Genomic DNA, 26,995 nt, shown 5'->3' with positions numbered 1-26,995 from the left:
ATAAGGTATTGAATTTAATGTTTCAGCTGTAGCAAGGGGTGGCTTGATTTTTTGCAGCTGTTGTTGAAACTGTTCAAATTGCTTTTGAAAACAGAGGAGGAATGTAGGAATCTTTCATTATGAATCTGTCGTGAATGATAGCATTCTGGATCTTGTTACTACCATTATAGTTTCTAACAAAAGACTCAGATGTCATTCATAAAAATGTTGGAACAAAACTCCCATTGGATCTTAAGAATTAGGATTGGAGTAATTTGCATTAGCTAGGCAGTCTGCCAGACAGAATTTGGGTAATCTACCTAATGACATAGGATTATAGGACTTTTTAAAGAAGTAAAACTATCACAAGCTTTCAAAAATACATTCCCAGTGCGTCTTGCCATCCATTTACCCTTCCTGCTGCAGTTTTCTCCAGCACCTACAAAACAAATTTGATTGATGATCCAGACATACTTTTCTTCATTACTGAAATGAAGCAAGAATTAATGCAAACAAGCAAACTACTCACCAGAGCCCTGGTGAAAGGTTGCTTGTTTGTATATTATGCACAAATTATTTAGGTTCCCCCCCCAGTTCCTTTTCATTTGTTCTATAAAACTAGTGTCAAATGTAATCTCTAGTTATACTCTACAAGTACTTTCCTCTTTTGTTCTAATTGAAATATTTGTAAATGTGCATCATGCAAGTGTTGGTTATTATGATCTCTCATTAAATTATATAATACAAATGAACAATGAAGTAGGTTTGGTGTGTTCTTGGGCTTTGAAGAGTTTTGATAGCTTTTAATTTACTGTTAATGATAGTTTGCTGCTGTTCTGTTGGGGAAGCAATGTTTACCAATGTTTTAATTAATTTATGTTTTATTGTGATTTTTACTATATTGTGTGCTGATCTGCATCATCTATCATAAAAGTAGTTTCTAAGTATTGGAGATACAAAAATGTGTTTAACTTAAGAAAATGCATTTCAGGTTTCCTGGTGTTACACTTAAAGGGAAGAAATATAAACCCTTGTTTGAATATTTTATGAAGGTAAGCAGCATGTGATGTTCAGACTTCCTATGTGACTTTTTTTTGTACAGTATTTCAATGTTTTGATTTTTTGTGATTTGCTACTAGTTCTTGCAGAAAGTTCAGAAGTACAAATATATTTACAAATCGGAAGTAAGGGGCTTGCAAAGGAAAAGTAAACAGATATCTTTGAGCAAAGAAGGGCTAATGCAGATGCATTTATTGAATGGACATGTCATTTTGTGATTGCAGTCTTAATTGTGATTGCAGTCTGGCCATCACAATTAAGGAAAATTCTTTGCGATTTTTGTTCCTGCCCATAAATCTCATGAGTTTTCTGTGCCATGAAGCAGAAAGAATGATGATATGCCAGGACTCCAGTGGATTCTTTTATTTCTGGGAATTGTTTGAGGAGGTAGCAGGTGGCTTTAGCTGATCTTTCCTGAGAGTGGAATAATGTAATTATTTAACTCTCAGTTTCATAAAAACATTCCTTAAGTCATGTAAGGCTACAATCATATACAGAGAGGATGTCCTGCTGTAGAGACTTAGCTAAGAGCACAAATGCATAGGATTGCACTGTAAAGTATATTTATGGATGCTTTATGTTTTTTTCCTTCCCTTTATAGAAAACATAGCACACAGTGGCTCTTGCTGTAACAGAAAAACTGTTGTTCAGAAGATATTTTTATGCCATCCAGTCTTAATTATGTTAATTTGATGTGCAGAACCAGGAAAATTGGGTTTTCAGGCTGGCTACTAAAAGACAGGGCTTTTAATGGTGGGTGATGTATTTAGAGACAGGTGTGATGTATTTTTTAAAGTCTTTTAATGATCTTTTAAACGGTTTGAGTCAATTGGTCCTTAAGATGGTAATTTGTGTAATTGGGTTTTAATATTATGATTTACTGTGGTTCTACTTTTATCTGTTCTTCAATTAGATTGGGAACTGCTTTGAGTCCCAGTTCTGGTAGAAATGCAGGCTATAAATGAAATAAGTGACTGAATTTCAGCATCAGTTCTATGGATGTGGAGAACCATATTGCATTGTTGTTGCAAAATGGCTGCCTTTGATCTGAATAGTTTCACAGCACAGGAATATATAAAACTGAATTGTCAAACTTCTCTGTCTTAGGGGGAAGGTGTTTTTGGTACCTGCTAATCTGCTTACTTACCATTTTCTGATTCATGTTAATAGTTACAGTTTTAATGAATTCATCTGCATGTGTCATGATTTTAGTTTTGGCTTTCTATATTCTCTATGTGATTGTTTTGTACATATATTGTTTCTTCCAGTGCAAAGAAAATGGTGCTTTTACTGTAGTGACTGACAACTATGTGAAAGAAGAGGAAGGTACAGGGGTAGTACATCAGGCTCCTTATTTTGGTGCTGTAAGTTTCAAGCTGCTTATGCACTTACCTGTAGAACATGTCTCTTTTAGATCTTACTTTGACTCTTTTAATTGAGATTCAAAACCCTTTTCAGTTTAGTAATTTGTCAGGAGTATATTGCATAAACTCCATTATGACAAAGAAGGTGTTCTGGTATCTATCCATCCATTTCCTTTTTGTTGTAATATGTACAGCACAGGAACAGCATCACAGTTTATATTGCAATTTTTTTTTGTCCTACGCATCTTTTGTTAAAGGAAGGCAGCCCCCCTCTCCCTAATAGTGTGTTTGCTCGCCTTCAAAAAAACCAACCAACCAATGTTAAGTCCATAAAAAGCAATGTAAAAAAGGAAGAGATATGAAAGCTTGAAGCTTGTTTGTATACTGCTCTAGCTACAGTTCGCTGTTTACATCCGAAGTGCCATAGATGGCATTTTTGTGCTTCAGAAAAATAAGGATCTGAAAATGTGTGTGTAAAATGTGGAGATTTGTTAATTAATCAGGATTGCTTCATGCTTCATACATATATCTTGACCGATCACTCAGTAGTTGATTCACAGTGGCATCCAGACTCGATAGGGGAGCATGTGTTTCTTTTTGAACTCTGCAGAGATACAAACCTTCTTGTGTGATATTAGATCAATCACATAGGTGAGTCATCCACTCACACAGTTTCAACCATAGGCAGATGGAACTTGTGTGAAGCAGCAAGGGTGGCAAGGTGTATTTGAGCATTATCTTCATAGAAAGGAATGAATTCTTTCACTTCTTTTAAAGAAGCACAATGTTTCAGAGTGTGACTGAATAATTTGCTGGTGATGAAGCTTCAAAAGTACAGGAGGGTTTAGTTTGAATTTTGGACTATAGAATGCAGTACAGGAAATCAAAAGATAAGCCTTCAGGAGATTTCATATTGTTTCATGTCTCTGCTTTATAGGATGATTACAGAGTCTGCATGGATTTTAACATTATTCAAAAGGATTCTGTGCCAGTTTGTCCTGTTGATGCCTCGGGCTGTTTCATGGCAGAAGTGACAGATTTTGCTGGACAATATGTAAAGGTGGGTTGTCTTCAGGAAACTAGAGAAAGTCTGCTGAAGATAGTATTGAGAAACTGAAAAACTGAGTGTACTTTGTGCCACTTCCCACACACATATTACACACTTGTTCACAAGGCACTTTCAGCTTTGGAAAATTTACATTATCATTTTCACTCTTGGTTTTGCTCTCTCTTACTGTCTCTTCTCAGAAGTATGGCCAACTGGAAGTTTATTTTGTTGGTATGTAGTTTTAATGCCGTATTAGTTGGCACTGATAAGAACATGAAATTGATATCTAGTTTATAATTGTACTACTTACACATAGTTTATGGGGATGAGACTGTGGCTAATTAAGGTACCTGAAAAAAAGCAAAAGGAAAGTGTGCTGTTTATATACCACTCATAGTGCTAAAGGCAGTTTACAATTTAGTTATGAAGGCTATACACTGCCCCACTTTCAGCAAGCTAGGTACTTGTGGACTTTGGAAGGATGGAAGGCTAACTGAACCTTGAACTGGGAGCCTGATCCCGGCAGGACTGAAGTTAGGTCATGTGCACAGTCTTGACTGCAGTACTGCAGTTTAACCACTGCACCAGAGTGGTATGCCTGTGACAGAGTCATAATTGAAGGTAGTATTGAGCTAGCTTGTTAATCAGTATTTTTACAGGATGGCTTTTACATGGGGGCTTGTTTTCCTGCTTTCTCTTAACTTATTTTGAGTGCCTTTATTACGGAAAATGTTCAAGCTCCCATATTAATTGGTTGCCATTTTAATAATAGATTGGCAAATAATTCATATTGTATTCATGAAGGCTTTCACGGCCAGGATGTAATGGTTGTTGTGGGTTTTTTGGGCTCTTTGGCCACGTTCTGAAGGTTGTTCTTCCTGATGTTTCGCCAGTCTCTGTGGCTGGTGTCTTCAGAGGACAGCACAGAGGACAGAGAGTGCTGTCCTCTAAAGATGCCGGCCACAGAGACTGGCGAAACGTCAGGAAGAACAAACTTCAGAGCACAGCCAAAGAGCCCGAAAAACCCACAACAACCAGTTCATATTGTGTTTGCCAATCTAGATAGCCATAACTTTTAAGAATTTTAATTAATGCATTTCCTTTGCTTTTTTGAGTTAATCAATGGTTTTGTCAAAAAAAAAAATCACCATTTAACATTTCTTTTCAATTGCTCAAATAAATTCCATGTTGGAAAAAAGAGGAGATTGTGAATGGTCTGATGGAGGAAACTAGTCTTTTGGATGAGTGGATGAAATTCAGTCATCATTACAGCAATTGTGTATGTCAACCTAGATCATCCGATGCATGCATGTTCCATGACAGTGGTTAGCTCACTTTGGTGAATAGAAGGCATGTTGTAGGAGGGGGAAAATATGTTCTAATTTTCACTGATTTTACTGCCAACCCTTCTGCTATTATCCATGATAAATTAGAGTGTAAAAACATTTTGGGGTAGTTTTTCCTGAGGGTGGGAAGTGCATATGACATGGGATGTACGATAGGATGGCCCTGTTCTGTGAGTTGAAGCCTGTGGACCCTAGCCTTGCTTCCTAATAGTATAGTCAGCTTCTTGAGGTCTCTTTTTCTGAGACTGGCTTCAGAGATTTCTGTGCCTTCTAATACTGTAGTAGCTTCACAAGTGACCTTGGCTATGTTTGAAGAAGTGGTTGGAATGTGGTGAAACCTCCCTTTTGTATTCCTTCAAGAATCTTAGATCACAGTAGTAAGATAGCCTGTTATAAGTTTACCTTGTTTACACAGTAATTTTTTTTAGTAATAGTAAATACTGTATTTATTGTTGCATATGTGTCACATGTGAAATACTTTGTTATTCTTAAGGCTACAACATAACCAACTATATAAACATGGAAATTGTTCATCTGAAATACTTTGTGTGGATTAAAACTGAATTAAGAACATTGCCTTGCTTTGCGTAGGATGCAGATAAGAACATTATCAAGGTCCTGAAAGAAAAAGGACGACTGGTCAATGTGAGCACTTTCAAGCACAACTATCCTTTTTGCTGGAGGTATGACAATTAACACAGTACACATTAAAAAAGAGCATTGTGATTGGTACTGTCATATTGGAAAATATATTCTGTTATAATTACTTTTACAGTATTTATCGATCATCATCAGAACAGCATACACACACACACAACATCAATATTTAACAGATACTTAGGTTTTTGGTTAAAACTTGCATTGGTTATGTAATACCAGTAAATGTTTTTTTATAATTTTGATTGACTGTGCCTGGTATTTTTAATAACAATAATAGCACCAAGTAGTATTTGAACAAGAAAGTAAACAAGCAAGTAAGTATGGACTTGCTTGTTTTTAGAACAGAACTTGTCTTTGCTAGTTTCCCTTTGATCTGTTGTTCCAAAGGAAGCCTCCCACCTGAGGTGGTGCCATTATCATAGTCTCGCCACAGCTGATACCCAAGAGCAGTAGCTCTTCTCAGAGGTACACAAGCCATGGGTGACAGCTCACTAGGAGGTGAAGTCCTCCTCCTGCAACCATCTTAAATTATTTCCCCCAGAACAAGAATGATGAGGAACCTAGCCAGCTATCTTTGAGTGGGGTGGTATCACACAAACAGACACTGGTACAGCAAGGCAGCAAGGCAAGTCCAGCTTTCTCATTGCTCCTCAGGCTTTATTAGGTTCTGTCCCAGAACTATTTTATCAGCAGGCTCACTGTTGTGTATATTAAGTAGAACTTTTTAGGATCAACGTTGTCTTAGCACATACTGTTTGAAGAAAAGATGAAGCTTAATAGTGAAGCACATGCTTTGCCTCTGGTCCAACTGCCAACCTCTCTGGCTTCTACAGTCTAACTGCCTGCTGGATTGATATTTTGTCTCACCAGACCTAAGGCAGTTGTCACTATGATGCTTACACTTTACTAAATCTAAACTGTATCATATATGTTTTTGTGTCATATGTATCTTCTATTTAAAATGAATGAAACATTGTTTACTGCCCATGTCATAATTACCACAGTTACTTTCTGTTAGTATTTCTAAAGTTAGTTCAGAGTTCAAAACAATGTAAGTTCCAGTGGGGAAGGATATAATGAAAAATGAAGAAAGTGAACTACTATGTATAGCTCAAACACTTAAATGTCATGTACCAATTTATTGTGCCTTTTGCGTTTTTTTGGAAAAGGCATGAAAACGCTTCCTGTAAAATCAAATATCTTTACAAAGTTTGAGCCCATATAAGTATAATCCTTTCTTTAATCCAATCTTGTTAAATTCTCTCTCTCCCAAATTCTCTTTCCCTCAAATTCTGTAATTAACCAGGACACGTTATTCCAATCCAAAAGCAGTTGGTTATAAATTAGAGAGAGTTAGAAACTGTGTGTGTGTGCAGATGCGTGCACATACAGATATAACTTAAAGTTTTAAAGATTTTTGTAGAGTGAAGTAACATGATTTATCATCCCCCCATTCTTTTGGCAAAACTTATTACATATAGTAATATTACACATAGTTCTTTCAGTTGCACTGTGTAAGGGCGGTGCTATCAACTTTAGAAAGCCCTTTGTCTAGGGAAAAAACATTGGAGGCTGCAGGACAGGGAAGAAGTCTTTAATTTTCAAAAATCGCTGCTGGTGGTACCAATTTTCAGAAATTCAAGATTCACCTGTCTTGCAGCCCACAACAAATGTGATTGATTCTGTGGGAATCTGGGACCTTAAGAGAGGAACTGGGCATTTTTTATTTCTGAAAAATTGTTGATTTGGCTGATTGAATCATCTCTACTGCTGTCATGAATTCCTGTAGTTCATTATATTGCTAATGTTGCTTGGCCTTTCCCCTCACTTTCCAGTGTAGTTGTAATGGGCTTTTAAACTTAGATGGCTGATGTTGGAACTTTGTTTATATTGGGCCTCTTTGGCTTGATGCACCTTATTTGGACCCGACGCTTACCATGGAAACACAGGTGGTGTTGGTAGTCCATACCGCCTTTTCCCACCTTTGGTGTATAGCCCAATTGCGGCCCTACCTTGACACGGGGGCGCTCACTACCTTGGTACATGCGCTTGTAATTTCAAGATTAGACCACTGCAATGCGCTCTATGTGGGGCTGCCTTTGAGGTTGATGCGGAAACTTCAAGTGGTGCAGAATGCAGTGGCCAGACTCCTTACTGGAGTGAGAAAGCACCAGTACATTTCTCCTATCCTGGCCAGGCTGCACTGGCTGCCCATTTGTTTCCGCATTGACTTCAAAGTTTTATTGCTTACCTATAAGGCCCTAAACGGTTTGGGACCTCGATACTTGGCGGAACACCTGCTCCCACCAAGATCTACCCAGATCACCTGCGCGAGCCAGGAGGTGAGGTTGAGGAGCCTGACGCCGAGGGAGGCCCAGAAGGAAAAGACACGAAACCGGGCCTTCTTGGCGGTGGCTCCTCGACTTTGGAACAACCTCCCTCCGGTGATTCGCAAGGCCCCTATGCTGGGTACATTTAAAACCCAACTAAAAACATGGATGTTTATTCAGGCCTTCCCTCCTGCCAGCAATTAACTCTTTTTCTTTGCTATCATTTATTATATTTTGCACTGTTTTAGTATTGATTATGTTATGGTTTTGTATTTTAATGAGTATATGTCTGTTGGTAGCTTCCCAGAGTGGTAGAATATACCAGATGGGCGGGATATAAAATGAATGAATGAATGAATGAATGAATGAATGAATGAATGAATGAATGAATGAATGAATGAATATGAATGAATGTTGTGGGACTATTAAATACATGCCTACTTTTCTTTATACAATTTGTTATAGGTCAGACACTCCTCTGATATATAAAGCTGTGCCAAGCTGGTTTGTTCGTGTGGAGCACATGGTGGAGAAGCTGTTGGAAAACAATGCCCAATGTTATTGGTAATATTTCTTATTATTTCTTATTAATTGCAAATCAGTATGCTCAGCAGTTCTCCTGCTTTCATAATGAACTTAGTAGACTCCTTGCTGTAGATTCACTCTGATATTCTGAAATGTTTCTTTCCGTATGTATAGATTGATAGAAAATGGAAACTTTTGTGATTGGAAGAGAAAATTGAATTACTTTGCTTAGGAAATCAAGAGTAATTTCAGAAAGTATGGATGAAATCAGAGGGGTAGGGAGAATCATTCCCCCCTCCCAGAGTATCTTTAACAGTGAGAGCCCATTTCGATTAATTGATGGGTCTCATCCTACTTTACATACGATACACAGGAATCTAGAATGGTGAGTTTTAAAAACAGTCATAATGTAAAACTTTTGTAAAATTTTTACATTATGACTGCTTTTAAAGCCCTCCTTGTCTATTGATGCAGAATAAATGCAGCCATTCGTTCAGTAAACATGTAAGGGACTATTTCTTTTCATTTATTTTGAGGACAAATGCCAGAAATTTCCCCTAAATTACATTCCTTCCACTTGTATTCCTTCCATATTGTATCTTGTAATGGGAAATATGCTGATGATGGTAATACAGTTCTGCACAGACTCCACTCAGCTGCACCAACACTTTGCTCTGGAGTATGCCACTCAGAATAGTCTTGTTTAGATATTTGCTAAAAGTGTGTAGGGTCAGAGTTGTGCACTCAAGCTCAATGAGCTCTTTTACAGATCTTTTTGTGTTGGGCAGGGATCTGTAAAGATATCTAAGTTGGTTAGACTTAAATCACATGGAACCCTCTGTACCAGGGTCTGAAAAAACATATTTTAGCCCATGAAGACTTAAATAAATGTTTTGTCTTTTATATGTTGGCTTTTATTATTGTTTCTACTTTCATGGTTTGAAAGTTTTTTGTTGCCAGTGCAGGTTATGAATTAAATGAAAATCTCTTGAGTTAAGGTCCTTGTTTACCCACAACTCTTAACAGATTCTTGAACTGGACCTTGTCAATAGCTTTCTCCCTAGCATGTCTATCCATTAGTCTACAAATTAATAATTAATTACTGGCTGAAAATTCTGTTCATCCCTCAGAATTTGTAATAGTATCATATGAGGAGATGTTTTTTGGATCATGGAAACTTTGCATTGCAACTAGATGCTAAACTTGGATTCTCAGAGTATGTGAGACACCTTGGCCTACTCGCTGCAAAACATTTACTGAAACAGAGATTTCCGACCACTGGGTTCAAACGGAGTTAGGCACCCTAAAACAGTCCGTTTATATATAAGAACATTCTGTCCTTTCCTTTGAACCTTCCATCTTATTTCACTGATGTAATGAGTTCTGAATATAGAAAAGCTTTTACTCGGGCATGTTTTGATATGTTACCACTAGCCAGTTTATTAGGCCACTATACACAAATTCCGTATCACGAGAGAGTTTGCTCTTGTGATAAAAATTCAGTGGAGAATTTGGCACATGTAGTTCTCTATTGTCCACTCTTAGACACCTATCGTGAAAGACTCCTTAACCCTATTTTACAAAAACAGTCTAGTAATTCTTAATAAGAAGTACTCAAGATTCTACTTTCCGACAGAGACAAACTTGTCGCTTTCCGAATGGCACACTTTATCTCTACATTGATAAAAATGAAATCTGTATCCCCCGCCTCTACCAATTAAGTCAATACTTAAGTAACTACATCTTTGGAGTTATTCCCCCCACAATAGGTGCTTGCTGCTGGCACTGGTTAATGTTTTCCATCTGGCTTTGTCCTTTCCTTAAATGTCAAAATTTTGTGCTGTAATAGAAATCAGCCTAATTCTAAATGGCTTTTAATATTGTAGTATATTTTATATTATATTGGTTATACTGTTTTATATTGTTTTATCCGATGTATGTTGCAATGGCCTGTGTGCCACACAATAAACTTATTTTGTTTGCTTGCTATGCAAAAATCTGTCCATGACTATGTCACACCAATCCTCCCCAAGTATGTGTAGGCAGAATAGTACAGTGGTGCCTTGCATAACGAGTGCACCGTTTAACGATGAATCCACATAGCGATCCATTTTTTGGGATCGCTAATGCAATCGCATTGCAATGTTTTAAGTGCCAAAACATCGCATTGCGATGATTGGTAAGCGTTTCGCTTACTGATCTTCGCATTGCGATGTTTTTTTAAACAGCTGATCGGCGGTTCCAAAATGGCCGCCGGGTGCCTAAAATGGCTGCCCGCAGCGTTTTCACGCCCTGCCCCTCGCTTACCGAGGGCGCAAAAATGGCGGCCGGATGGGGAATCTTCGCTCAACTGTGAGTTTTCCCCCGATAGGAACGCATTAAACGAACGCATTTCGTTTTACGATGTTTCCGGATAGCAATGATTAATCCGGAACGGATTAATCTCGCTATGTGGGGCACCACTGTACTTGTCTGGTTCCAGATCCTCCTCTGAATCTAAGCTGTCCACCACCTGGCTGCAGACTTTGCTGTTTATTATCTTTAGTGTATTATCTGCAAGAACATGTTAAGCAAATGCTAGTATTACTGAGGTTATAAAATATACGTTTCGCAGGTTATTTTGAATTTATTTTTAGAACACTATCTAATATTGACTATGGCATGACTATCACTTTGGAGTTGCCATCGTTAATATTTAGCTGATTTCTGCAGCAATCCCCAGTATCTTTATTTTTAAGCTCTTGCTCAAGTAAGACAGATGGCTTGAGTCACCAGTTAGTGCTTGAATAACATAGAATTTAACTAAGATATAACTGTAAGTTGAAAACTGGAGGGCAATCAAATGGTAGAAAGGTGAAAAGTCGACTTGCTATTGCAACATGAACAGATTGGATGACAGTATATTTTGTGTTCTCCTTCCCCCTCTTCCCCCCCATATCCCCCTCTACCTTTTGTACTCCTTACCTTATCCCTAGTTGTTAAAAATAAAAAAATAAATTAAAAAAAGTAAGACAGATGGAAAACCTAGACTTTGACAAATCTATAAGATCAATATCTTACATGTTATACTCATCTTGAAAAAAGCTATTTGCCAGATTTTAACTGTTTGAAAAAAGTGAACATCACAAGATTGAAATATTTCATATGTATTCTGATGGTATGTATTCGTTAAAGATGCCTGAGACCTCTGCAGATTTGGCTACATTGAGTTCTGGGGTACCTTTGAATTTTTTGGTTGAGGCTCTTGTAGGATTGACAGTGTTCTAAATATAGGGATGCTAGTGGAAAAAATGCATGTCAGGCTGTAGCAAGCTTTGAAATGCGACATGGTGCTTGAGCTGTCTTTAGAATTATTGCAGAGTGCAAGGACTAGATGTCTCATAGGGATTGTCTCTGCTCCTTATGGGCATTTCTTCTGATGAACCAAATTAAACATGGTTTGACAAATTTTACAACCTAATTGAATTTCTAATTAGCTTTTAATGAGAGAACTAAATACTAAAATATTTTTGAACTGGTACATTTTAAGACCTAGCAGCCGTTTTCAAGGAATGAATAAACAAATGGAACTGGTAGTAATGGACTTTTTGTATCCTGTGAGTGTGCTTTTCTCATTGAGTTGTTTCCATACTTCTGTCTGAGAACTTGCTTTCTAAAATGAAGTGAGAACTGAGGATGAGAGAAGTGTAGTAAGCATGTATAAATGCCAACTATGTAATGGCTTCTATGCGAGGTAGTTTGGAGTCATGTATATGTAGTGGTGCAATAGCTACATTCATTTTGGGTTTTTGAAATGCAGGATTGAGTTCCTATGTATATGCCTAATTCATGCAGTACTCAATGCCCCCCATTTTAAAAAAAGGGAGTGCACAAATATCGTATATGCCCCCTGTTGTTCCGTTCTGCAGTCTTAATGTCCATGTGTGGCTGAGGGCCTGCCTGTCAGTGCACTGTCTTGGGTGTGCAGCATCTCTAATTATAAAACTTTGCTCAAGTCCAGGAAGGGGCATCACCAGCTAAATGTTCACAACCATAAAAAAGTGTGTGTGTGTGTGTTTTGGGGGGGCTACACAACACTCATATAGGATATGTGCACACTGGACAAAAACCAGAGATATTGATTCCAGTCAGTTATCTGCGGGAAAAGAGTGCAGTTGACTTCTGCTACCTCAAATAGCATTATCCCAGGATACATTTTAAAAGTATGTGGTATTTAAAATTGACTCCTATCTCAAACACCACTGGGTTGGGATTTTTTTTATTTCTCTATCCCTTCTATGTCCAGGAGCAATGATACTTGGATACCTAAAATTTGTCTGCAGCCAGTTGAAAAAGAGAAGTGGTAGGATTGATGTGCCAGCTAATAGCAACTGTGTTTGGGTTGGGAAGGAATACTATTGGATTTGGTGGCTTCCTGACTCCTGTCATGTAGTTCAGATTCTTTCTTTTTGTAAGCAGGATCATAACAAGATTGCAGAGCTAGATGGCAGTGCATACTGGAATAAGTGGTAGTGTGAATTCTTTTAATGCTTCAGTTGGGATATGAAAGCAGAGATGCCATTAATTTCCCATATCTGTCCCTGCAGAGCAGTGTAACTTACAAGATTTATACAGTGAATACAAATAACTTGTTTTTTCTAGATAATACTTTTTTCTTCAATTACTGCTGAAGAGTGTGCAATAATGGCAATTCTTTGGTGTGCGATAGTTCCTTACACTAAAAGTAGCAGGAGCACATTTTGTATGCTTTTGTTTGGATGCAAACACATAAAATTACAGAAGGAAACTTGACAAGATGGTTAAACGTGTTTATTCTTGTTTTACTGTGCTGGAGACTTTTACCTGGAAACTTCATTATAGTGAGGAATTAGGGATGTACATTCAGATTAGAAATATTCAAATTGAAATATTCATTGAATAATGCTGTATTTGGATAGTTCCAAATATATCTGAATCAGAATTTGAAAGTTCAGAACATCTGTAAGAATAATTCTTAATATTCAGGATCCCATATACTCTTCTAGCTTCATTATGAGATCCCTTGCTTGTTTGGCATGTGCTGATTTATACCATATGGCACCAGCGTATTCTGCAAAGTAGCAAAGGGACAAAGCTGTTTTTCTTACTGTTTGTGGGTGTGCACTGCAGTCTGACCCATCAAGTTTCCTAAGTATGTTATTTCAGGCAGCAACTTTCTGTTTGGTGTTTAGATACTGTTTTGTTGTTGTTGTTGTTTTGGAGGTCAGGGTTTGATCCAGAGTGATCCCAAGTACGTACTTTGGAATAGGCCACTGTGCCTTCCCAGCTAACTCAGAGCTTCCTCTCCGCTTTTCTGTTCTTTGAGTGGAAGACATAGACCTGTGTTTTTAAAATGTTTTTTTTCAGCTGGTTTTTTTTTTATAAGTTAAGATCTTCTAATGCAGAGGTTAGCTGGTGATTGAAGGCCTTAAAGGTTTTCCCATGGACTCTCAAGGCAAGATTATTAGTTACGATGAAACTCCTCAAGTATGAAAATGTTGATCATTTGTCAAAACGTCTTTCCCTAAAAATGTCTACCTGCACCACCCGAGGGAGACTAAGAAGTCATCAGTTAGACACAGGGCCTTCTCGGTCCTGGCACCATCACTTTGGAATAGGCTCCTGGTAGAGCTGAATCTCACAGTTTTTAAGAGGGTGCTGAAAATAATACTGTTTGCAGAAGCATTTGAGAGCATCGTGTCTTAATGTAGTATGGACTGGTCATCTTTATGTCGCCCGTCAGCCTTTGTTTTTTTTCCCTGATTTTTAGTTGATGTTTGTCTTATCTGTCTATGTAGTATTTCTATTTAGTATAGTATTTAAGATTTATTTTATATTACTTTGGATGTAAACTGCCCAGAGTACTGTTTACCACCAGTGCATACCAGTTAAATAAATAAAATAAATGTTAAACACTAATAGTGATAGGATGCTACCCTATGGGAGAAGGTTCTTTTGATTTCTCTAGTGACAGTGGCTCCCTTGAAATTCAACAAAAGAATCTTCAGTTTTGAAAAACAGCAACCATTTCTTTTGGTCCATGATCTTAAGTAATGAGGTAGAGCTTTTCGATTAGCAATTGATGGTGGACAGCAGCATATGCCACTGTAAGCTCAACAAATGCTGCTCTAGCTGTTTTCTATGTTTCAAAACCATCTTCTGTATGCTGTGTTACATTAAATATTTGAGCTATACCGCTCTTGCTAGGTCTAAAGCCTGCTTGTTCTGGAATTAGAAAAGGTTCAATTTTAAGGACTAGATAGTTTAATATTGTTCATTCAAACACTTTGTATAAATGGCATAGTAGGAATATTGGCCTGTAGCTTTTGGTGTCTGATGGTTCTTTGCCTGGTTTCACTATAGCAGTTACTTTAATCTTCTCTGCCATATTTTGGAATTTGTTTGCTTGTCCAGCAGTTGAAGGAACCATTCAAATGTTTAATTTGTTTGATCTGGATATCATTGAGTTCCAATGCTTTGGCATTTCTACACCTTGTGGCTTCCTCTAGTTCAGCCAATACAAAGACATTAGAAAGTTAGTTGGATTTGCCCTGAATTTCCCTTTGATATTTTATTTTTATTATTTTTTTTGCCAGGAGCAGTCAGTGTGCTATTTGGTTGGGGGTTATGTTTCCATAGTTTCCTTTTGTTTGAATTGTTAGTCATTCTTTTCAGTAGTCTCCAAGTTTTCTAGCTGCTTTTTGCCAGGTCAAGGTCTTAGTGTCCATCCAGTGAGTTATTTTTGTTTCTGTAAGAGTCAAGTTCAAATTTCTTACAGCTTTTACTATATATTCACTAAAAGGATTGTACAGTATTTGAAGTGTGAAATATAATCCAGTTATTTGAGTGTGTGTCCAGAGTGAGACTTGGTATGTAGTTGATCCAGCATCCTCTTGGAATGGAGGCACGAGAACATTGCAAAATGGAATTTATAGATTGATCATTTTTACCACAGGTGGTGTAATGGTAAATCTGGAAGTCCAAGTACTCATCCTGATGGTCCCCATAGCTACCCATCTGAAGGGGAGTACAAAAATGCAGATGAATGAATCGGTCCATATCAACAAATGAGGAATAAGCTTAATGACCGTTAATTGGCCATTCAAAACCAACCCATACTCAAATAGTTTGTATTACAATAGGGACGGCCTACAACAGGATGCGGTTCCTCCAGGTGTACCATGTCTCTCCTAGCTAGTATGTGGATTTGAACTAAGCTCAGAGGGAAGGGTGAAGCCTCAGAGAGTGGTAGAAGATCATGTCTCTGCTACTCACAGAAGAGAAAAGAGATCAGAGAGAAGCACCCATCAAGAGGGAGGTGTGAAGAAGTGAGAAGACTTTCATGTACATTGGTGCCTCGACTTACGAACATCCCTACTTACGACCATTTTGATTTACGACCAGCTCCTGCTGCAAAATTTTGCTTCTACTTGCAATCGGAGCTTCCACTTACGAACAGAAAAAGGCAGGGAAAAAAGGCGGGAAATTCAAATTTCTAACTGTAGGTAGCGACGAGGCTGCTTCTTAGTAGCTCTTTCACCCCAGCAGCTAGAGAGTGTGTGATCGGAGGAGGCTTGGGACTGCCTCACTTCTGCTTCTGAGTGAGTGTGGCTGCCTGGCAAGGTAAGGTGCTGTTTTCTGCTTTTTAAAAACTCTTCTGGGTCTTTTCAGCATGGTTTTGAGCTTGGAGGGGTTATGTTTCTGTGCTGTGTCTTGGGGGGGTTGTTTATTTTTTGTCCCCCCCCATTTCCGACGGGTCTTGGGGAGTTTTGTTGCTTTTTGGATTTCCCCCCCATTTCTGATGGGTCTTGGGGGGGCGTTGGTTGCTTTTTAGGAGGTTTTTCCCCATTTCTGATGGGTCCTGCACGCTTTCCTTGCTTTTTCCTTTGTTTGTATTTCCGACCTGCCCCTTTTGTTCTCTGTGCATTTCCGATCTGCTCCGTTTGTTTTCTGTGCATTTCCAATGGGTCTTGCACGCTTGATTGCTTTTCTCCCCCCCCCCTTGGGCGGAAGGGATTAATCATGTTTCCAATGAGGCAGTGATTTTTTTTTGGTGATTTTTTTTTTCTTCGGATGGAATGGATTAATTGCATTTCAGTGCGTTTCTATGGGAAATGGTGTTTCAGCTTACAACCATTTCGAGTTACGTCCATCTTATGGAACGGATTATGGTCATAAGTCGACGCACCATTTTATAAAGTATGAAAATGGTGAAGAAGCCAAACCCCTGTTTTAATGATGATACTAATGGGAAAGTAAAGTTCAACCTAAAGTTGTTCTAGAATTGTTGTCAGAATCACAATTGCTGTCTTGGATTTATGTGAAAAGGAGAGTTAGCTGGATGTCACTATATTTGTGGTGGTGAACCGCAAAATACTGACAACCACAATAGTGTTCTCTCTCTCTCTCTCTCTCTCTCTCTCTCTCTGTGTGTGTGTGTGTGTGTGTGTGTGTGTGTCTGTTCCTGTGTGTCTCTCTCTCTGATGGTGGAGCAGATACAACTATGAGATATCATAGGTAAATAGCCAGAGAATCAAATTTTCTCCTAGAATGTCTCACTGTAAGATTTCTAGGATAATTATATTATTATTTGACCTATTATATTAAGGAGCCTCATGGTGCAATGGTTAAGTACCGTTGTCAAGTCTCTGCTCATGACCTGAGTTTAATCCTGACGGATTCAGGTAGCTGGCTCAAAAGTTGACTCTGCCTTCTATCCTTCAAAGATTACCCAGCTCAATTGGGAGAGGGGGGAGAGAGCGACAATGTGTCCTGCATAGTTATTATTGTACACTGCCCAAAGAGTGCTTTAGCTCTAGGGGGCAGTATATAAACAGTACACTTAGTTTTTATCATCTATGAAAATCTTCAAATTAGAATTTTGTACAGCTGTTAATACTTGGTTTTCTGTATAAGTGCTGTTTTGTGTGACAGTTGCCAAATATTTCTCCATATAACTCAGTTTGTGTAAACTCCTTTGTTCTTTCATTGTATTCTTGCACTGTAGTTCAGGTTTTTAATAAAAAATCCCAGCTGCTCAGTTTCTGAGTTAAGCAAAAAATGATATAAGTATATAGGCAACATAATTCTTACATTTTTAAATCTCTTGTTAATTACTTGAACTGTGATAGAACGCTTCCTATAGCCTTTAAGCTGCAGGTCCTTCTCGCTGTTGGATAAAACAGCAAGGTTTCAGAGTTCATTTTTCACATTAGTGAATTGTTCAAATGCTCTTTTATCTTAATTCAGTTTTCCACATGTGGTTAGGTAGGGTCTTTCAAGGTCAGCACAAAGAATGTAAGTATAATAAGTTTACACTCTAAAACGTTTAAAGGCAATTACCATGTTTCCCTGAAAATAAGACCTAAGCTGAAAATAAGCCATAGAATGATTTTTCAGGATCCTCGTAATATAAGCCGCCCCCAAGAATCAGCCCTAGTTAAAAGAAACCCTGCCCTCCACCATTGTACAGCAACCAGAAGAAGATATGACTGTGTTTGAATAAATGTGGATTGTAGCATGTAAATTAGACCACTGCAATGCACTCTCCATTTGAGATTGATGCAGAAGCTTCAAATAGTGCAGAATGAGGAAGCCAGACTTCTCCGTGGGATGAGAAAATATCAGCATATTTCCCCTACTCTGGCTGCCTTGCTTTGGCTGCCTGTTCGTTTCTGCATTGATTTCAAAGTGTTAATGATGACATATAAAGCTCTAAACGGTTTTAGGATCTCGATATCTAGTGGAACGCCTCCTCCCACCTAGATCTATCCGAATCACTCGTTCAGGAAGGGCGGTTGAGAGGCCTAACGCTGAGAGAAAGAACAAGAAACCAGGCCTTCTCGGCAGTGGTCCTTCACCTTTGGAACAGTCTGCCCCCAGAGATCTGTCTGGCTCCCTCGCTGGATGTTTTTAAGAGCCACCTTAAGACCTGGCTCTTTAGGCAGGCTTTCCCTCCTGTCATCACTTGATTATTTTTATCTTTTCACCATCTTGAACAATATTACTATTGTTGTTCTCTATTTTATTATATTGTTTTTATGACATTTTTAATTGTTAGCCGCCCAGAGTAGACATGGGTCTAGATGGGGGGGTATGTATGTATGTATGTATGTATGTATGTATGTATGTATGTATGTATGTATGTATGTATGTATGTATGTATGTATGTATGTATGTATGTATGTATGTATGTATGTACGTACGTATGTATGTACGTAGGTACGTACGTACGTACGTACGTACATACATACATACATACATACATACATTTTGTCGCATCATACTGTATTATGGGAAGATAATGTCTATACAGGAATGGTTGTAGCTCATGAACCAGACAGACTTGGCAACCAAGGGTAAATCAACACCAAATTCCTTTATCTAGATAGTCCTTTTTATCATCCTCATGGTGCAGGAAAGAAAGTGTCTTCCCTTTTCTTTAGAATTTTTTTTCAAATGTGTTATATATAAATTAATCAAGAATTCATATAAATGTAGTCATTTCTCTGTGGCTTTAATTGTAACTATGTTTTATTTTTTAAAAAAATTAGGGTTCCTGATTTTGTGAAAGAGAAGCGGTTTGGAAACTGGTTGAGAGATGCACGTGACTGGGCTATTTCACGAAACCGATACTGGGGGACGCCCATCCCATTGTGGGTCAGTGATGACTTTGAAGAGGTGGGTGTAAGAAGAGCTCTGAATGAATGAAGATTGCTCTGTTACACTTCATTTGTTTAAACTGTCCTTTGAATGTCACATGTTGTAGAGCAGAGGAACTTGAGAAGTAATGTGACTTGGAGGGCTTAGGTTTCTGCTGCAGAACATGATTAACTGCCAGTTTCAGGCAGCAGCCCCTTTCCTCCACCACTGCTCAAAAGGGAGCTGTTGCTGGAGTTTGGCCAAGCACTGTAGGGACAAAGAAACCATTAAAATCAATCCCACTATGACTCTTATTAATTTTTAGAGGACTATAAACTGTCAGGCATTCTAACTGGTCAAATGCTACAATCCATCCATCCATCCATCCATCCATCCATCCATCCATCCATCCATCCATCCATCCATCCATCCATCCATCCATCCATCCAACTAACTTCTTTTCCCTCCCCCACCCAATACTTTTTGAAAACAGTGTGTAGGGAGGAAGCCCACTCCAGACGGTGTTGACTATTTCTAACAGCCTGCCTATGAGAGATTATGTTTGGTGGCACTTCAGAATCTGTGTGCAGCCAATGGGGAAAAACAGATTTAAGCTGACCTTTACAGATATCTTTTTGGCTAATGGTAGACAGGGCTCTGAAAGTGGACTGCTGCTGTCAGAATGTGGGAAGTCAGGCACTTCCCAGGTTGGTAAGAAGTGTCTTGTATTTTTTGGGCACAGCACATATGGGTCTCTTTCCTGGGGCACATCTGCTGATTTTTGAATGCATCTCATCCTACTTTTACATAATTCTAAGAGACAGTGTTGCTTTCTAGATAGCTGGTGTATGAAATGCAGCTAAAAAGTGATTCTTCTTCGTGGCCTCTGTGAATCACACCCTGGGTGATCTGCGCCTGCGCGGAGCCTCATTGGAAAGTTGTAGAGCTTCTACGGTAACAAAAACTACGTTAGAACAAGGCCCCTCCCCCCCTCATATAAGTACTTTGGTGCCAAGGCTCCCCTTTAAGTTTCTTTCAACCACCGCGTTGAGAGCCTCATAGTTCTGCTTCTGTGAGTAAAAGAGAGTTTATTCTTGATTCCTTCCTGTTATCAACCTTTTTTCCTTTAAACTTTTAGATCAAATTCATTATCAGATATTTTTTTCTTTTCTACTTCGCTCGGCCTCTGACTGCAGCACCTCTCCCAATCATTGTTTTTTCTCCTCAAATTATTTTCTCCTATTCATGGCCCCTTTGGGCCCCATTTAAGCACTGTGTGGTCTGTGATAACAAAATACCACTCTCCGATGGCTACACCAAGTGTTTTTTTTTGTTTGGGAGAGGCATACCAGATGTCCTCCTGCCAGCATTGTAAGAACTTCAAGTGCGGAGTCCTCCATTCTCGCTTATCCAAATTAAAACTCCTTGTTTAGGAGACCTGACCTCCTTGTAAGGCCACCTCACATACCAAAACAATGGAGAAAGCTCTTTCTGAAGCCTCAAAACAACATCCATCGACTACACCATTACATTCCAAAGCTCCATCCACTTCGTCTAAAACTTCAAAAACCCATAAATTGAAGCACTCGATACTGAAATCCACAATATTAAAGCCCTCCACTAAACATCAAATGTCCACCGAAGCCTCTTCGGTTCCAGAACCTTCTCCGCCTAAAATACCTAAACAGCATAAATCTAAAGCTGCAGTCCTTTCTCAGCAGCCTCAGCAAACCGCCGAATCAATTTCTATTGGTTTGCCTTCTGACGATGATGGAATCCCCTCTCATCAACCCTGCTCCCAAGCACCGGAATGGGATGACAGTTGATCGATTAACATCTTCTTCTCCCAGTCCTCAACACTCTGTTCTTTCAAGCAATCCTTCCATAGTTGCTTCACCTGAGAGGGTCGACCCCGAACAACAACTAGAGACTATACCTTATTCAGTAACATCTGATCGTCCGCCATGACCACCTCATAGACTTCGGCCCCAACAGTCCCCGGAGCCATATATTTCATCACACGTGGCTCAGACCCATGTTCAACACTCTCACCAGGTTACCATTTTCCCAACCAGTGCTTGACCAGACAGACTGCAACTGCCAATCAGCCAGTTGCTCTATCCAGCTTGGCCATGCCTTCTCATGGCGGGCCTCGATCTCGACAGACATCGGTGTCGAAACAGCCATATCACCATGACCCACATCAACTCCAACCCTGCTCCCTACCTGCCACCTAAATGCAAGGCTTTTACAGCTCCAGCCTCCCAATATTTTCCCACTAATCCAGATGAGAGAAATCATTCCTCTCGCTCGGCATCTTCAGCGTCTATATACTCCACTGCTTTACCAGCTCATCAACAACCTCTGTTTCGACATCACCGAGACACAGCCTCTGATATTGATGATCCTCGATATCCATCCTGGTCCATGGGCACTCGTTCTGTTCCTCTATTTCCATTGCCTGATAGAACCAAGCCATTGAACTCGACATCACTATGACCCCGAGTTGACACAGACGTTCAGCCATATCAAATAATGTCCATGATCCTGGAGCTCTATTGATATCAAGAGATGTCGGATGATACCTCTTGATATTAAAAATCCTTGACACCGACAAATGCTCATGGACGTGCCACCTCCATCGACATCAAGCCACAAATGTCAATACTATGACACTCAACCTATCGACACTGAAGTCAATCGACAATCTGTCAACTCCCAATGTGATCCTGATTATTACGATCACGGATCCAGACAGATGCTGTTAGTATTACTTATCTCACCGGAATCGAGTTTGTCGATGCTGACCCACCATCACCGGTGGAAGATTTTCAAACTTACACCCAACTTATGATCCATATGGCTAAGCCTCTCAATCTCCAAGTCCACTGTCCTTTGACAGAACTGGCCGATCATCTATACGACCCAATCTCTAAAGGTACAACTACTCCAGTACACATCTCAGTGCTTCCGTCTCTACTCAGCAGTGCTCAACGATCCTGGACAAAACCAGCCTCTTCCCATACCATGTCTAAACAAATCAATAACCTCTGTAGAGTCCATGATCCTGGAGCTCTATTTCTTAAAAAACAACCAGCTCCAAACTCTATTTTTGTTGAAGTGTCACAATCCAGATCTCAACATCAACAAACCCTCGTACCAGCAATTAAAGACAGTAGAAAGATTGATTCAATGGGAAGATGGCTTTACTCATCAGCAGCATTCACCATGCATGTTGCTAACTACCAGGGAGCCATGGGTGCATATCAATGTTTGCTTTGGGACAACCTTTGTCGAATATTTACCAGGAGATAAAAAAGTACTCACCCAAACCTTTCAACAAGAGGGTCTTTCTGTTGCCAAATGACATATGCTTTCTGCTAGGCACACGGCAGATGCCACAGCAAAGTCAACAACCACTTCAGTAGCCTTATGACATTTCTCTTTGCTAAGGACAGCTGGCTTGGCTGAGGATGCCAGCACACTTATCAAAGACCTCCCATTTGAAGGTGCAGAACTCGTTAATGCTGAAACCGATGATATTTTGGAAAACATGCAAAAGAAAAGATCAGCAGCTAGATGTTGGGGAGTTTATCCATCTTACCAACAATGCCCCCAACAAAAATGGAGACAACAGTACAACCCATATCAAAAATTCCAGTTCTGTACCTGGCAATGTGGAGGATTCTGCCTCAATAATGAACGTCCTCCGTCAATCAAAGAAGCCATCCAGTAGAAAGGCTTACCTGTAAAAATGGAAGAGTTTCAAATCTTTCACTGAAGCGTCTTCATTGCCTTCTATCAACCCATCACTTGCTACTGTTCTACGTTTTTTGCTTCATCTCAAGTCTAGCAGCCTTTCCCTCTCTTCCTTGAGAGTTTACATCTCTGCCATAGTTTATCACCCCCTAAATCAGCAGCTGATTTCTTCAAGCATACAACATTGAAATGTTTTCTTAAAGATCTATCTCATATCTACCCAGATACCCACCCGCCTCCCCCGCAGTGGTCACTAACACTAGTACTGCAACAGCTTACTAAAGCTCCTTTCAAACCTTTAGCTCCAACTTGTTTATGGCTACTTATCTTTAAAACAGTTTTTCTTGTTGCCATCACCTCAGCTCGGTGAGCTAGTGATTTAGCGGCCTTACATCACAACTATCCTTATTTACTGTTTTTTTCCAGACAAATTCGAACTATCCATGGATATTTCTTTCCTCCCCAAAGTCGTATCTCAGTTCCATCTCTCTCAGCCATTTATCCTTTCTTCCTTCTTCCTGTCACCGTCGACAACTGTACAAAGAATCCTCCGTACTTTAGACGTTAGGCAAGGCCTTGCCTTTTAATCCAACACATCCAATCTTTCAAGTATTCACCTCGACTGTTCATAAGTCCAACCACCTACTAAAGGTCACCAGGTGACGTCTCAAACTATATCTAGGTGGGTCGCTTCAACCATTTACCCCACGTATCAGCTGGCACGCAAACCAGTTCCTCACTCTACCAGAGCAGTGGCGACTTCTACAGCATTCCTACGTGACGTACCTCTTTCAGACGTCTGCGCCTCTGCCACTTGGGCACAGCCGTCCACTTTCATCTGGCATTATAGACTTGATCTCCAGCAGAAGTCTGATTGTGGCCTTTGGATGTGCTGTTCTAGCTTCTACCTTGGTGTGACACCCTGCCTCTGGGTAAGACATCTTTTTAGTTACCCAGGGTGTGATTCACAGAGGCCATGAAGAATGACAGGTTATCCACCTGTAATTGTAGTTCTTTGAGTGGATCTCTGTGATTCACACATCCCTCCCGTCCTCCCCACTGTCATGCCATTCTGCTTAATGTAGCAGTGTTGGACACAACTGAAAGGGGAGCCGTGGTGCCAAGGTACTTATACGAGGTGGGAGGGGCCTTATTATAATGTGTTTTTTGCTATAGCAGAAGTTCTAGAAGTTTCCAGTGAGGCTCCGTGCAGACACAGATCACCCAGGTGTGAATCACAGAGGTCCATTCAAAGAACTACAATTACAGGTGGTTAACGTGTCGTTTCTAGTTCCTTTTAATATTTGTAGTCTAATCTTTTCTTAGCCTTTTTTCCATTGTTAGAATTAAAACACATATTCAACTTTCTAGTTGAAAGCACAGCATCAAGTGACTTTGCAATTAATTCCATGCACTTGAATTCATGGTATCTAGTTTTATAACAATGCTTATTAGTAAAAATAACTGTAATTTCATATGTTAAACTTTTAACAGGTGGTGTGTATTGGGTCAGTAGCAGAACTGGAAGAATTCTCAGGAGTGAAAGTTACTGATCTCCATAGAGAATGGTTAGTGATTGTGGCAAAAGTAGGCCAAGATCAATTAATGCTTATTAATAGTTGTGTTCTCATGTCTTTGCTGGCTCTTTTGTAAAAATACAGCCTTCCTTTTAGAACCTAAAAATGTTGCAGTTCTGTTAGTCATCCTAAATTGTGTGAGAAAGAAAATCTCAGAGTTCCTTGTTCATTTTTCATCTGTGAGGGGCATGCTAGTGTCCCAGTTGTTACTCAGTTCAGTCTGAATGAGTTTCCCCTTTGTCTCCTCATGGTCAAAGCATATAGCATGATAATATGTTCCTGCATGCAGGGAAAATATCTTTCAGTTGTCAAATATGCGGTCAATCTCAAGGTTCTAGATTATTAAGAAATTAGCAATTGTATGAAGGGAAAAACAGATAACAATTAAAAGGAAAAGGAAAAGATGAAACAATTTGTTCTCTAACACTAATCAGATTTACTTAGAAGGTGGATGGATCAGCTGTGAGCCATAGTCAATTATAATAGGGAATAATTCCCATCTAGATGCAGATTTTTGGCAACGCGGACATGGTATGTCTAATGTGTACAGAGAGAAGCCATTGACACTTGGGAGTAACCTTGTACAAGTCACTCAGAATTTTGCAATGGGAAGAAAAACTATATGGGCAAGCCACCAACAAGACAACAGTATATATACAAGCAGGGGTGATTTGAGGCAGAAAAATGGCCAAAGGGCCTTTTTAGATTTCAGAATAAATTCTTTGTATGATAAATGGGAAAAGAGGAACAAACTTAGCAGCTAGTTAGCATGGCAAACCTTCAACAACCTAGCAACAACCTAGAAAAATGGAAGCAAAAAAATGAAGTAGAATAGATTCCAACTCCTTCTGGGAAAATAAGATCACGCTTGGGAGTGGGGGCATGATTCAAGCCATTGTTCATAGAGGATGCTTGAAATGTTGCATATAGGCTTTCAACCATCATCATTCAATAGAAGAATTTAACAGTAACAGTACAACTTGAAAGCTGGCACACCTTTGCTGAATCACTTAAGCCCTTAAACTTTTGAACTATCTAATTGAAATGCTGTTTTTCAAATATGTGAAAAAGTACATTAAATACTCATCAAGCATCTCTGGAACTGGTTATTTAAGATTAATTTACTCCTATGGAATGGAACTACAGTTGCTGACATATATATTTCTCCTTAGCGTTGATCATATAACTATCCCTTCACGCTGTGGCAAAGGTGTATTGCATCGTGTACCAGAAGTGTTTGATTGCTGGTTTGAGAGTGGAAGCATGCCATATGCCCAAGTCCATTATCCATTTGAGAATAAAAGAGAATTTGAAGACTCTTTTCCTGCTGACTTCATTGCTGAGGGCATTGACCAAACCAGAGGATGGTAATGTTTGTGACATTAACTTGGGTGAAATTTGACAGACAGAGAGCATTTAACAATCAGAATTATCCTAAAATAGTATCAGTTTCACTAATCCTTTTCTTTTGGCTAGTCCTCTTTTTCTTTTTGTTTGTCTCCTATGGAAGATTGGATATCATCATGGCTGTCATTACTTTGGTTAATTGTTTATATAATTTATAGAGACTACACAACTAATAAAGTTTCACATATATAAATTTATAAGTTAATAAATAAATGTTACTGCTATTTCAGATTTCTGAAAAAATGGCTTTAAAACTATAGGTTGTGAGCCGCTTTGGGTCTCCTATGGGGAGAAAGGTGACATATAATTTAAATTCATAAATATATTGTTGCTGTAGTGCATTTAACAGGTAGATGTGTCTGCAGAAGATCCATAGCAAAAAGCAGCCATTTAGAATCTGTAATTAACAATCTGTCTGTGCCTGTTTGGCAGATGATGTGGTATAGATTTAGCTTGGCCAACAGGACTGGTGATAGCAACTTTAAGCCATTTAAGACTTCCCATTTCTGTTCTTTGATTCCCAAAGGCTTCACCAGGACTAAAGGGTTCCTAAGGGAGCCAAGGAAAGTGATAGGAAACTTCTAATTACCAGAATATGGCCATGGCTGATAATGTTGTCATCAGATTTAACCGGCGTTTCCTGTACATTTCTGGATTTCAGGCTCTTGATGTAGGCAACAGTCATTGGTCATGAAAAATACTATTATTAATTCAGGAACAGGATTAAGGGGATCTGTATAAAAAAACATTTTAACACTATCCTTGCATGCTTATGGCAGGTTTAATTCTTTTAAATTGAAGTGCATGACGTGGCCAAAAATCCTAGCTGAAGCAGATTAGAAACTAGTAAGCAGGTGGTAAAAAGACAAGTTAAGATGTTCCATGAAATCCTGCATAATAATAATGTGATTGTGTATGTTGAACTGCTTGATACATTTTATGATCCCAAGGCTTTTAAATGTGCTGGAAAATATCAGCTTGGTTTAATTAAAAAAGAGAAGGGACACAAAAGCCGAAAGCATTTTATTTTAACACCAGTCAGCCTAAAATCAACTGCTATCACTTTGTTTTTCAGGTTTTACACTTTACTAGTATTGTCCTCAGCTCTTTTTGGAAAGCCTCCTTTCAAAAATGTCATTGTAAATGGCCTAGTTCTTGCCAGGCAAGTATGGTATTAATATTATTATATTGTCTTTTTGCTGATGTTTTACTTCTTAGCTGTAGCTGTCAAGGGTTTTCTTGTAATCCTTGCTTGAGTATCTAACTATATCTGAACCATCAT

General features: G+C 39.1%; 1 protein-coding gene across 2 annotated transcripts in view; it reads left to right on the top strand.

Annotated features, from left to right (window-relative positions):
• Window positions 1–26,995, top strand: part of IARS1 (isoleucyl-tRNA synthetase 1) — a 117,203-nt gene that overhangs the window by 26,997 nt on the left and 63,211 nt on the right. For both annotated transcript variants that reach the window (XM_020806598.3, XM_020806597.3), the window contains exons 9-17: window positions 971–1,031; window positions 2,307–2,402; window positions 3,340–3,462; window positions 5,388–5,479; window positions 8,252–8,350; window positions 18,883–19,009; window positions 24,224–24,297; window positions 25,479–25,673; window positions 26,789–26,875. In XM_020806598.3, the coding sequence (XP_020662257.2) occupies window positions 971–1,031; window positions 2,307–2,402; window positions 3,340–3,462; window positions 5,388–5,479; window positions 8,252–8,350; window positions 18,883–19,009; window positions 24,224–24,297; window positions 25,479–25,673; window positions 26,789–26,875 (954 nt within the window). The remainder of the gene's footprint in view (window positions 1–970; window positions 1,032–2,306; window positions 2,403–3,339; window positions 3,463–5,387; window positions 5,480–8,251; window positions 8,351–18,882; window positions 19,010–24,223; window positions 24,298–25,478; window positions 25,674–26,788; window positions 26,876–26,995) is intronic.

The sequence above is a fragment of the Pogona vitticeps genome, chromosome 2, assembly GCF_051106095.1.
Source record: "Pogona vitticeps strain Pit_001003342236 chromosome 2, PviZW2.1, whole genome shotgun sequence".
In the NCBI taxonomy this organism is placed as follows: domain Eukaryota; kingdom Metazoa; phylum Chordata; class Lepidosauria; order Squamata; family Agamidae; genus Pogona; species Pogona vitticeps.
The sequence above is the reverse complement of the archived record's forward strand: the minus strand, read 5'-3'. Positions and strand labels throughout refer to the sequence as shown.